General features: G+C 37.6%; 1 protein-coding gene across 8 annotated transcripts in view; it reads right to left on the reverse strand.

Annotated features, from left to right (window-relative positions):
• LOC148416104 (rap1 GTPase-activating protein 2-like) overlaps positions 1-12163 on the reverse strand; it is an 84769-nt gene that overhangs the window by 27585 nt on the left and 45021 nt on the right. For 2 of the 8 annotated variants that reach the window (XM_088427481.1, XM_088427480.1), the window contains exon 1: positions 8751-9362. The exons of the other annotated variants lie outside the window; for them this stretch is intronic. In XM_088427481.1, coding sequence (XP_088283607.1) covers positions 8751-8878 — 128 coding nt within the window. In that variant the 5' untranslated portion in view covers positions 8879-9362. Of the gene's footprint in view, positions 1-8750; positions 9363-12163 lie in introns of those variants that run through there. 8 annotated transcript variants of the gene reach the window in all.

The following is a 12163-nucleotide window of genomic DNA, read 5'->3' on the forward strand; positions in this document are numbered from 1 at the left end:
TTATCTAAGAGAGGACTAGCACCTGACCCCTCCCAGCTGAAGCCAGGGGCAGCTATCTTACATTTCCACTGTTGGAGGACAATTTTTTTTATGGTTCTCTTGTCTACATCATTTGTTGCACAAAGTTACTGACAACCTTCACATTTTTTTCGATTGTGACAACTGTTATTAGTGCATGTTTTTGAGTAATGAGACCTTGTCAAAGAAGCAACGTCACTGTTTGCATTGACCATTCAGAGTATATCAGTATCAGGAGTCATGCCTGCCAGTGCTAAGGCTTACATTTCCTTGCAAATGTTTTCCCGATGGGTTTTGCTCTTATTTCACTGTTTCTGACAGTCATTCACACATATACCCTGTAAGGGAAAAGTAAAAATTATTAAACATTTTGCTTGCGATGAATTGACATATAGCGCTCATTCCTGATTTGTTGGTCCAACCATACATCACTCATTTACATTTTCGCCGTTACGACAGTAACTAATGGGAAAACGCCACTGAGAAATCAATATATTTAAATAAGGCAAGCTTAGCAAGTGGCAGCGTAAAATGGACGCTGGTTGCTTCACGGCGAGTGAGCTGCATTGTTAGTCTAGTCATATAGAGGTCCATGGCCATGGCAGGGTTATTCGTCATAATTGTCACCTTCCAGAAACTAAATAACACAAGAAAATAAATTCACAATGTCAGTAAAGTTGCATTAATACAACTTTGTATAAATGATTTGAAAGCACACCTAAAAAAGGTGAAAGCAGTCTGGCATGGTCGACAGTTTGTCATGCCTAAGCCTTTAGTTGATTGAACCGCTTTGTTTGTTTTCACATTATTATTATTAATTTTATGAAGGTTGTATGTCCTTTGTCTTTCATTTTTACTTGAGGCCTCATCAACCCTATCAAACTGCGCATTTTCACTGAGCTGTCTTTTTGCACGATTTTGCTGAATCTGACTGACTGAGTACAAAAGAACCTGCCTGTAGACATGGAATACTTTTCTCCACAAATCACCCCACTACTTCATACTAGCTGATAAGCACATGGGGGCAACAAAATGGTCCTGCAGAAAGGGAGAGAGTGCTATTGAGAGGGAGGGAGAAGCACCAAGTGAATGGATGTCAGGCCGATCACTGAAAGGGAGCAAGCTATGGAGTGAATAAATGAATCTGCAGACTAAAAATAGGGCTTTCAATCCCCTGAGCTGGGCTGTCTTGGGGGGGGTCCTCTGGACCCTTGTTAGAGACAATGCTATCTCATCCATTACACCGTGACACAAGGTTGACTTTTGTCAACAAACACTCATGCCAACAATAAATGTTTGTTTGTTTTGTTTGCTCTTTCAACACAGAGAGTGTGAATTCATGAGGTGAATACATATGGGGAATTCATGATTCTGTTACCATATTTTGATCACCTGTAACTCCCCATTACAAAACTGCTGAAACAGAAACGGTTCAGAGTTTAAAATGAAATAGTAACTGAGCATTAAAGGAGGAAAAAAGATGAGTGACAGAGAGATGGAAATACCAGTGAGTCAGTGTGATTGCAGCTGTTTCAAACTTGCTAGTGACATTTGTATTTTAATATCTGATACATGAGTCAAGAACCACAGACTTTGAAAATATTGTATAGAATAGCTCAGTTGTTTCAAGAATCTTACAACGTTACTGTTAATCAAACTAAAATAAAATCAAGCAAAAGAGGACCTGCATTTCAATGCTCTGTGCTAACAAATTAAGCTTATAAAAGTAAAGCATTCTTGCGGTAGCTGCACACATTGTAAATATAAAAGTAGGACAGTGACAAACTATTTTCTCAGATGGATGATGATCATGATTCAGGAGATATTTTGGGTTCAAAAAGGTGTATTTTGCTTAAAAAAAAAAAAAAAATCTGTGATTTTTCAGCACCTGCCATTGTTTGCCAATGTGTCGCCTTTCAGATGAGCTGGAAACCAAGTTAGCCAAATGATATCGCAAACTGACTCACACTCCTGCCAATCATGTGCATTGTGAGTGATGATGTCAAGAACATTCAGTTTCTAAGTGAATAGATGTTACAAAAAAAAAAAAAACCTTACAAAATAAAAGTCCCTACACATTTCAGTTCTCAGGATAGCGTTATTGTGATGTAATGTGACAACAACAGTGCATTTAACTATGCGCATATAACATTTTAGTCTGTCATATGACTGCTATCTGTTGTGGCAATTGAGATCTTAAATTTCTTGGTCTTTATAAAATTTAAATCATTTAAATCATCTCTGTGACAAGGGACTTCCCACAGATTTGTATTTGCTCACGGTGTTTTGAGTTTGAGAGAATATATTTGAAATCTCTTTTCTCTTTAAAGTTATGTAACGAAAGAAACTTGCTTGAAGGGAAATATAAACAAAAGGCAAAATACATCCCACAGCAAGGATAAGGTAACAAAACAAACCAGAGAAGCGTGATGGATGCAGTTCTCAAACAAAAAGAAACTGCTAACACTTTGAGATCAAATCACGATTGGTCGATTTAACAACAGCTGCAGTTTGTATTGTTTGTATTAGTATTCCTTTAATAATTGGATTTATTATTATGGTGGTTTGCCGTGTGATAATAGGTAAAGTCATTATTTAATGAGAGCTGTTTCATATTTTGCAACTTTACCACTTAGTCCGTGCAAGAGGATTTTGCTCTTTGTTACACACACAAAACAATAATGACAACAATGTATGATTTGTTTTTTTTTTTTTTTTTTTTTTGGGGGGGGGGGGCATTCGCATTCTAACATGGCTAAAAGCTCAACATACATGTCGGCTATGAAATGACTGTGCATTTCTTCTTTTAGTAGCTTTTTTTTTAATGAAGCTTTGAAAATGTTTTGAATTTCAGGATTTATAGTCACTGCCAATTAATTTTCAGACACTAGACTGAACTAAATATTTCCTCACTCTTTCCACACATGCTCTCTAACTGCCAAAATTGAAGCGGTCTTTATTAATACTAACTTTTTCCCACAAGGAAAAACTAATAAATAATGTTTTATCATCACTTTATTTCATTGTTATTGTCTATGTATTTTTTTGTATTCTTTGAGTTTCTTTTTTCATAGTTTTGTTCAATATCATCTTTGCCAAAGGGGACTGTTCACAGCACACTATAACACAGCTCTTTGTAACTTTAAATAAGATCAGGAGAAACGCGGATAACAAAAGAACAATAAGCACTATGTAATATTGAATTATACTATGCGCTACAGAACAAATGTCTATTCAGTTAATGTATTTTCCTTGAAAGCCTTCCGGCAAGGCAAAAGTTTCTAACAAGTTACTTCTAAGTTCCCCTCATATGGAAAACACTTATACTGCATGGAACTGGGAGTGATCATACTTCAGCAAGATATTTTTTAGAGTGTATATCTTCAGACAGTGAATGAATAACTTTTATGAATAACTGTTATGGCTCACACAGTGTCAATGTCATGGCAATGCCACAGCTGAAGTTAAGCCATAGTAGTATCAAAAACTGAAAATTGATACTTCAATGTGGACATTTGATAGGAAACTTGCTCTTAAGGTTTGTTGCCATATATTCGGTTCTCTGGAACATGGACATGGTTGAATAGACGATAATCCCTTATAGCAAGGTAAGCACAGCTGCACTGAGTTTTCTGGGGTTCACAATGGCTTTGCATAACAGTGTTAGCGCCTCATAAAGGTCAATTATTTATTGACTGGGTCAGGTTGTTGTCATTGAGGATAGACATGGCTGTTTGTGCGGCATTGTGTCTACGAGCCACAAACATGCTTTTATAGTCTCGGGCGCTTGCTTTTAACGCTATGGAATATACTTCCACAAGTTGTAAAAGCAAGACTTGGCACACATAACCTTGAAGCTTGAATGCTGCCGCACTTGCCCAACAAGTTCCAAGCTCACTGGCCGTTATTCAACAAGAGCCTGGCTTGTTATTGGCCCCCAGGAACATGTGTGCTGGGATCAAACTCACTTGCATTATATGACCTTGAGCTTGGCAAGACAAGAATAATGAATATATTTGTACTGTGTATAAGTCTTAAGCTGTTGGGTGTTTTATTCAAAGCAGTTCAAACATGTTAAAACTGTGGTGAGTGACACAAATTTAATGTTATTTTGACAGAAACTAAGAGACAGAAATGATGTCTTTACGCCATGACATTTGTTCGTCGCTGTTTCAATCAAGAAAACAAAATGAACATAACCCCCTTCACTAAAGCATGTAAACAGATATGTTTCAGAAACTCAGATTTTGACATTAACTCAAATTATTCCAAATATAACTGCATGTAAAGGCAGTCACTGTTATGGATGGAACAGCGTGTCTATCTCTACGTCCCTTTTAATGCGTTGAGGAATAACGCCAGGATTGGATGGGACTCGGCTACTTCCATTCCACTTTGGTGTACAACTGTGCAAATGCTCCATTACATGCAATTCTACCATGCACAAAATCTAGGATAATACCAAAAGAGAGAAAAGCCCATTCATACGCACATTTAGATGTGCCTGCACTCTGCATGAAAATAAGGCCCCAAGTCATCAGAGGGAATTGACCAATGTAATGTGGACTTTGTGAAAAGCAGCTTTGGAGATGACAATTTGCGGCTTCACTAAAAGGATACACTTCTCCACACATATTGTAAACAAACATGGTCAGACAAACACACACATTTCACACACAAACGAGAATCAGTAGACAATGCATGGAGGGTATAAACAGTATACACAGATACAAACATCTGGCCTCATGCTGTTTGACTTTTAATAGAGAAAAATACACATTACACCCCTCCCAGTAGATAGATAGGAAGGATGAGCAGAACACATGCATGGGAATGAAGATGGCATATTTGCATCGAATATGTCCTGTGGCTATATTTATTGGAACTTTTGATCTCTTCCACCCGATATAATACAATCAGTATGCAATTTACCTTTACTTTCACTGTCTGAAAAAGCAGATTCAAGATCAGGGAATACTGCCTGCACTGAGACAGAAAGACAAATAGCGGTGATATAAGAGTCTGAAATGGGTGCAATCATGGACAGAACAACAGCAAGTTAAAGCTGTCTAAAATTGCCATTCTCATGTGCCACCACTGGAGCGATAGAAATGACAGCCCTGCTATGTTTATATATGACTGCCTCAGGCTATTTCAACTGTCTCGATACCGTGTACGGTATCTTGTTGCCATTGACTGTGAAGGAGAAAAAACACACAAAGCCATGACACAAATGAAATGTGCACACAGTGGCAAATGCATTAAGACCAAGGGACAGCACCACGTGGAAATGCTGCTCTTTGGTTCCAATATGTATTTTTATTTAATAGAAAGCAGTGATTCAATTACATAATTACTGAGTATAAATTATGTTATTTCGTAATTCTTAGTGCTGTCCTGGAGTCGTTCCGAGGGCATGGCACTGTCAGCTCTATAGTTTGACATTTAGGCTGCACAGTGCACAGGACTGGAAAATGCTAACCTCCGATTAGTACACAGGGATTTAATCAAAACATATATTAAAAAAAAAAAGAAAGAAAAGTGGCTGCTTTTTTTATGCTTAATTGACTGTGGTCAGTTAACCCAAAATGTTATATATATTTTTTCAAACACAAAATACAAGGGTATAATAGAGACATTAAAGCAAACACCAACAATAGTGACAAAACGTGGCAATATTGAGAGGGTTCACAATCATATTGTTTTTATGAAGTCAAATCTTGTGCATTTCAGGCATGACAACAGGCTAGGGGTGAAAAAGGTGAAAGTTATCGAAGCCCTCGAGGAGTTTCGGGCGATATGCTCCCACGGAAGAAATTGTTGAATATTTTATATTTGAATGTATTAATTTGAGGCATTCTGAGAAGAAAAAAAAATCAAACACAATTATGGAACAATATCAATGCACTATCTAATAAAACATCTATCATTACATTTTTACATTATGCTAAAAAGCAGAGTTGGAAGTGCTACTTTTAAAATGACTTGCAATCCATTTTCTAGTTACCTAATGCTTTTTTATTAAAACCAGTTTCAAAATGGTTTTAAAATGGTGTAGGGAGGTCAGTGATTTTCATTCAGTCAATGTTTCCCAACGCACCTTGCAGACGAGCTGCCAAGTTTCCCACCTACTAATCATGCACTTTGTGAAGAAATGTCACGAACATTCACTTAACACTTTCTGTCACACATATAAAATAAAAGTCCCAACCTAGCCTAGCGCTCATGTACTGTAAGTATGTGTGAATGCTATTTTGTCTGAATTTTCTTTTTTTATTTCATTTTTTCCAAATGAGAGAAATCTATCAAATCTATCACTTAGCAACAAGTAATAATCACAATAAGTAAGGAACACTTTTTAGGGGAGATCATTTCTATGTGGTAATAAAACCTATCGGCAATAAACTATACACTGTTGGGTAACCCATTTATGATCAAATTAAATGCTGCATCTTTAGTAGGGCATGTGCAGCATAGCTGAATATGGATTGAAGCCCAGAAAAATTGGCCAATTCACCTCTGACAATGCCAACAACAATGCTAACAATCGGAAACCTCAGTTACATATGGAACCATGCACAGCCACAACATCCTGGCACCTCTTTATCATGCAGGTCACCAGCTTTGGTAAACACTTCTAGGTAAAGGCATTCTTGTTCCTTACAAATGTGGCACCACTTAAAATGCAAATAAGCAAACATTTCAAAGTAGTTTATTTTGAAGAAGCATTTTTAAAACAGACAGCCAATTCGCCAACAACAATTTTTGACTTTTTTTTTTTTTGTATTTGAGTGTGCACAAACCAGTAACATAATCAAACAAATCATGCCAAGTGTTGACATTTACTAATTGTTGATATGTCGCAATTGAAACCACAATGGCGGATCCCAGTATTAACGGAGGCTTTTGTTTAGCTAGACAACATTTGATAGTGCTTACCTGACAACAGTCACATTCACTGTACCACCTCTGCCAGTAGATTACTTACTGGATGTTAGGCTCCAGGACATCTAGGACAATCACCCAAATTGTGCTGTGGTTAATCCAGCAGTTCAAGGTTTATTTTTATTTTTATTTTTTTTTACACTCCAAAACGATCCATATACAATAATGAAAAACACCCATGTGAAGTAATTATATGAGTATTTGATTAATTATTTCTTTTAATTCAAAAGTCAATGTTTTTTCAATCTATTTCGTTATCCAAAAATCAATGTGCTAGCAAGTGCCTCAAAATCCAATTAGAAATTCAAGAAAAATGAAACAAATCAGTTTCTGTCAACTTCCTTGTAACGAGCACTACTATGTAAGAGGCACCAGACATCATGTCACAAGACCACGGTATCCTGTGAAGGTAAACCTCTAAATAAACACTCTAAATAACGCATGAGCATCAATGCAATAGCTGTAGTATGCTTTTCTTTTGAAGTTGGTTTCCGCACAGGTGGTTGGTTAGCAGCTAGCTTTATTCTGTTGTGTGGTTAGCTTAGCTTGGCTCATCTTGATGACTTTGATTACTACCATCACAAAAATAAAACAAAGCATATTTAATTGCTCATTAAGAATGCAGAGGAACTGTGAGTGAATTATTAGATATAGTTTGAACCAAAAATTGATTATGAATCAAATCGTCAACCAAAAATCAGACGTGAGGTGAATCGTGAGACAGTCAAAGATTCCCACCCCTACTAACTATCCAAACTCAATCCTGAGCATTTGATCAAAATCCTCTTCAACTGCACATAAACTATCCCAAATGTTTGCATCATCCTGAAAGTGTTTAACAGCTGGTATGTTTCCAGCATGTGCTCTGAGGTTGTTCACATTAAGATAATATGTGCAAAACACAGGTCATTTAACGGAGCAACTCTGTCCGTGTTTACATAGTTTTTTGCAATGGACAGCAGATGTTGGCACGCTTCATTTGGAGCTTTTATCCTAATTCAAGCCCAGCTGTTACAATTGCTGCACAGGTTCATTTTACTTAAGACTAAGGCTTACCTGGATTGAGTTAGGAAATATCCAAACATGTGTTCACATTGAGCTAAAACTAGACCTGGCTACACAATCAGAACAGCATTTAGAGAGTATCCACTGAAGATGCTTGAGTGTACATTTACAACTGTGAAAAAGCAGATATACAGTACAGGAACTGATGAGTGGGAACTCTAACTTTAAACACTCAACAAAGCCTTTTGCTGAGCCATTTACTACTTCATTATTTTTCCCATGTTCCTCTTTTACAGCTCGGCTAATGTCTTTTTTCCCTTCTCTCAATGTATTCGACTGAATGTTTGCTCTTCAAAACCACTCAGAATGGACCTTTGTTCACTCTTAGCTCATGTGCTGCCGTTCCGCTCCATCTTTTTCCCCATTTATTATTTCCACTGACCCAAATGCACTCGAATGTGGACTACAAACACACGCACACACACGCACTCTAACACACTCCACAATAGCATACTCAAATAAAAAGAGGACCTATCATAAAACTGCTAACATAAATCCATGGAACCAAACAGAACATACAAAGTGGTTCATACAGGTAACTTAATACAAATTGCAACCAATAAACTTTTCTTTATAAGCATGCCCCATGCTGGACTGGACTGCATGTGGGTGTGTGAGCGTATTCCTGCTTTGACAAACAGCCACCAGAGCTCTAATGTGTCACACTCATAAAAACTATCTGCACAGCCATCCAGTCTCATCAGACAATGAACTTCACCCACCCTTCACTCTCTTGTTTCTCCTTCTCCTTCTCTTTGGCTTTACGAGACTTGTGCAGGAGTCCAATCAGGATCACTGCGGCTCGAATGCCGGCTTTTTTATTGTGTAAGCGCCCTCTGGACTGAGACATGCTGGGTGCCTCCGGAGTAGATTCAGGTGACAAATGCTCCAAGGTCACGCTGGCTCCAGGACTCCTTGGTGAACAGAATAGCTTGCTTGTGGCCTTTTGAGCTTCCAGAGTGAGAGGTAAAAGTCGACACCTTAAATCTTAGCGAGTCTCTTTTTCTGGGACATACGGTAAGTTTGTGCGAGACAACAAAGGTTGTCTACTTTTGGTTTGCAAAGCTGTCACATCCAATGCCGCTCTTTGAAGAAGGCTTCTGAGTTTGTAGTAATCCTAAAAGGTCCAAATACGAACTGCTGGCCCTTGACCTCAGTGCAAGGTAAACTATCTGCATCCCCAGCTTTTACAATTCATCAACACGCAGCTCTTCCAGAAGACGAATTGTTTCATGAGAGAAAAAAGAGTTTTGCAGCAGACAGCCTCACAGCCTCCGCAGCTATGCATCTCTCTTCCTTCCACTGACTCCCCTTCTCTGCCTCGCTCACTGTCCTCTCCCTCTGTGACTGCTGCTGCTGCTTTGCTCCCTACTGCTATCCTCTAACTCCCGTCCCTTTTCTCGGATTGGCTAGAGTTGGAACAAGTGCCGCCCACTTCTCCTCCCTCTTTACGGAGGACTTCCTTCCATCTTTCCCTGCACTCTAGTTCTACCTTTGTGTTGACAATTTCTTTTTAATCTCCCCCGTTCTGTGGACTAATACAAACACACGTGCACAAAAATACACACTCATTTCACATTTCGCTCCAGAGGACATGGCATTTACTGACTTGACATTTACCATATGCACTCTCACCATAGCCTTAACTCTGAAGCAAGGTACGCCTCTTGCAAAGTACTTATTTTGTGGCGCATATTCCGCGCATATTATTGTGAAAACGATTTGAATCTACGACATAAGGAATAAACGGTACTCTGCCCTACCGTGTGAACCCACAGCATGCACATGCTTATCACTCTATTGCGTGCTGTGCTGTTGCCAAGGACATCCAAACTGAAATGCTACCTTGCACATTGCTTCAAAAGCACACGTACAAACGTGCACATAAGAAAAAAAATGAAGAGATAGAAATCGGCGATTTACCAGCAGTAATTCAGGAGGATCCTACCATTTTGTCATTATGATTCCTTCTCTACACTACTTTTAGAATAATAATCTGAACAAATATATCTTTTCAATTCCTCCTTTTGAACCATCCATCCATCCACCCATCAGGAGGCTGACAGGAAAAGGAAGTCACACCGATGCAAAGGAAATTACTCCAAAAAGAGTGACAAGTGTAATTTTAAACATTCATCCAGTTTCAAAAAGTAAATTGTCATGTCTGTTCATCCTTTAATGTGTGAATATAAACATTACCTGTGTCAACAATTTTACATTTTCACTAACAATGGTTATTTTGTTGTTTAATGTAGTGGATAAGTAAATCCTATCATTTTGATGAAAGGTTATTGGGAAAAGGAAGACTTGCCAAGGTTTCTTTGTCCTTGTGGGAACATGGCAGGAGTGGTTAATTTTAAATTATGCAAAGCACTTTGCGTTTTATGTATGGAAAGCAGTGGACAAATAAAATGATTGAATGTTATAATAAAGCGACAGAGCCAAAGTCAGCTCAGGGCCAAAGCCCCATTACTCTGACAGCGCTTGTCTTTATGTGTATGCTTTTTTGTGTTGTGCCATATATAATATGGAAATATACTGTATAGCCTATATTGTGTTTACATTTCATTTCATTGCATGGATAGAATTTTTTGTTTTTTGTTTACTGTATATATATATATATATATATATATATATATATATATATATATATATATATATATATATATATATATATATATATATATATATATATATATATATATATATATATATTATCCTGTGTTGCGGGGTGTGTTAAAATTGATTTGATTAAAATTGATTTCTTCTCAGAAATTGGTCTCTGTCAACAATTCTAAATGATCAATCTGCTCAATATTTATGATAGCAAATCCTTATGTGTGTGGTCAATAAGTAGGTTCGGCCAAGCCACAGAGTCATGTGATTGTCATGTGAAACTTAACAATAACAAATTAGAAAGCATGCTGACGAAGACACAAATATAGAAGCAATTGGTTATGTTGTAAGCTTGTATATCTGATAGGGCATTATACCGCAAAACATGCTTTCCTTGTGATGTCAGATGTCTGGAATGTGCACTAAGAGAGACTTTCTATATAGGGAATGACATATACATACAGTACATTTATACAGGCCATATAAAAGAAAAATAATTTATATATGTATACTCAATGAAACATGTTGCAATTCAGGTGTTGTGAAGATCAGAAGTGATAATGAAAAGTTGAATTTTGTAGGATGTTTAAAAAGATGGACACACTCATTTGACATAAACTAACGAGTCAAAGACACCTGAGTAGCAGAGATGGTTCAGTAATTATATGAGTAATGTGACAGCGCCCAGGGAATCCTGGGATGGATCCCATGAAAGAAGCTAATATAACAATTTAAGGTCCCATTTCTCTCCCGATGCAATGCTTATCAGTGTCATAGTAACAGTTTAGATGGCCCAAAAAAAAAATCCCATAGATCAACAGTCTATCATCCAAATTATTTTTGTTGATTGAACATTTGAATTCACTCAACAAAAAAGTGTGTACAAGTAACCCTGCAACCCTGGCTGTACATTGGAAATTCATTTGAGCCTTTCCCAGGTGAAACATGCACAGACACACACACACAGTGGAATATCAAGCACAATTTGGGACCACCAGTTAAAAGAACAAAACCAAAAAAACAAATAGTAGCTATACAAAAACATGCATTCCTTCTCACATGCCTATGAACTGGGACATTTCACTAGGGTCCAAATGTGCGTCATCAGGACGGGAAATGAGACACCTTTATCAACACTTTGTGGTTCTCCTTCAACCGGCTCCCCCTCCATCTTAGTGTCTTAGTCACACACACACATGCAAACACACAAGCACAGGAGACAATGTTCCTTTGGGATGCAGTCAGGTGCAGCACAGAGCTTTAATAAACATCCACTATTGTTTGCAATAAATAATGGAGCAAATATGCACTATTGTAGCTCACCTGCATATAACAGATACATGAACTTGTTTGTAGTGGACATTTAAAAAAAAATATTATGTCATTTTTGTTTGTTTTGCGAGACTTTTTGTAGAAGGAAATGCATTTTTAGGATGATGAAGCAATTCACTGCAGCTGCACCTTGTTACAATTTGAATGACGAGTCATCACACCTCATTTACATATTGTGGAAACAGAG

This window comes from Hippichthys cyanospilos, chromosome 11 (assembly GCF_059441005.1).
Source record: "Hippichthys cyanospilos isolate Australia breed blue-spotted pipefish chromosome 11, RoL_Hcya_1.0, whole genome shotgun sequence".
Taxonomy (NCBI): domain Eukaryota; kingdom Metazoa; phylum Chordata; class Actinopteri; order Syngnathiformes; family Syngnathidae; genus Hippichthys; species Hippichthys cyanospilos.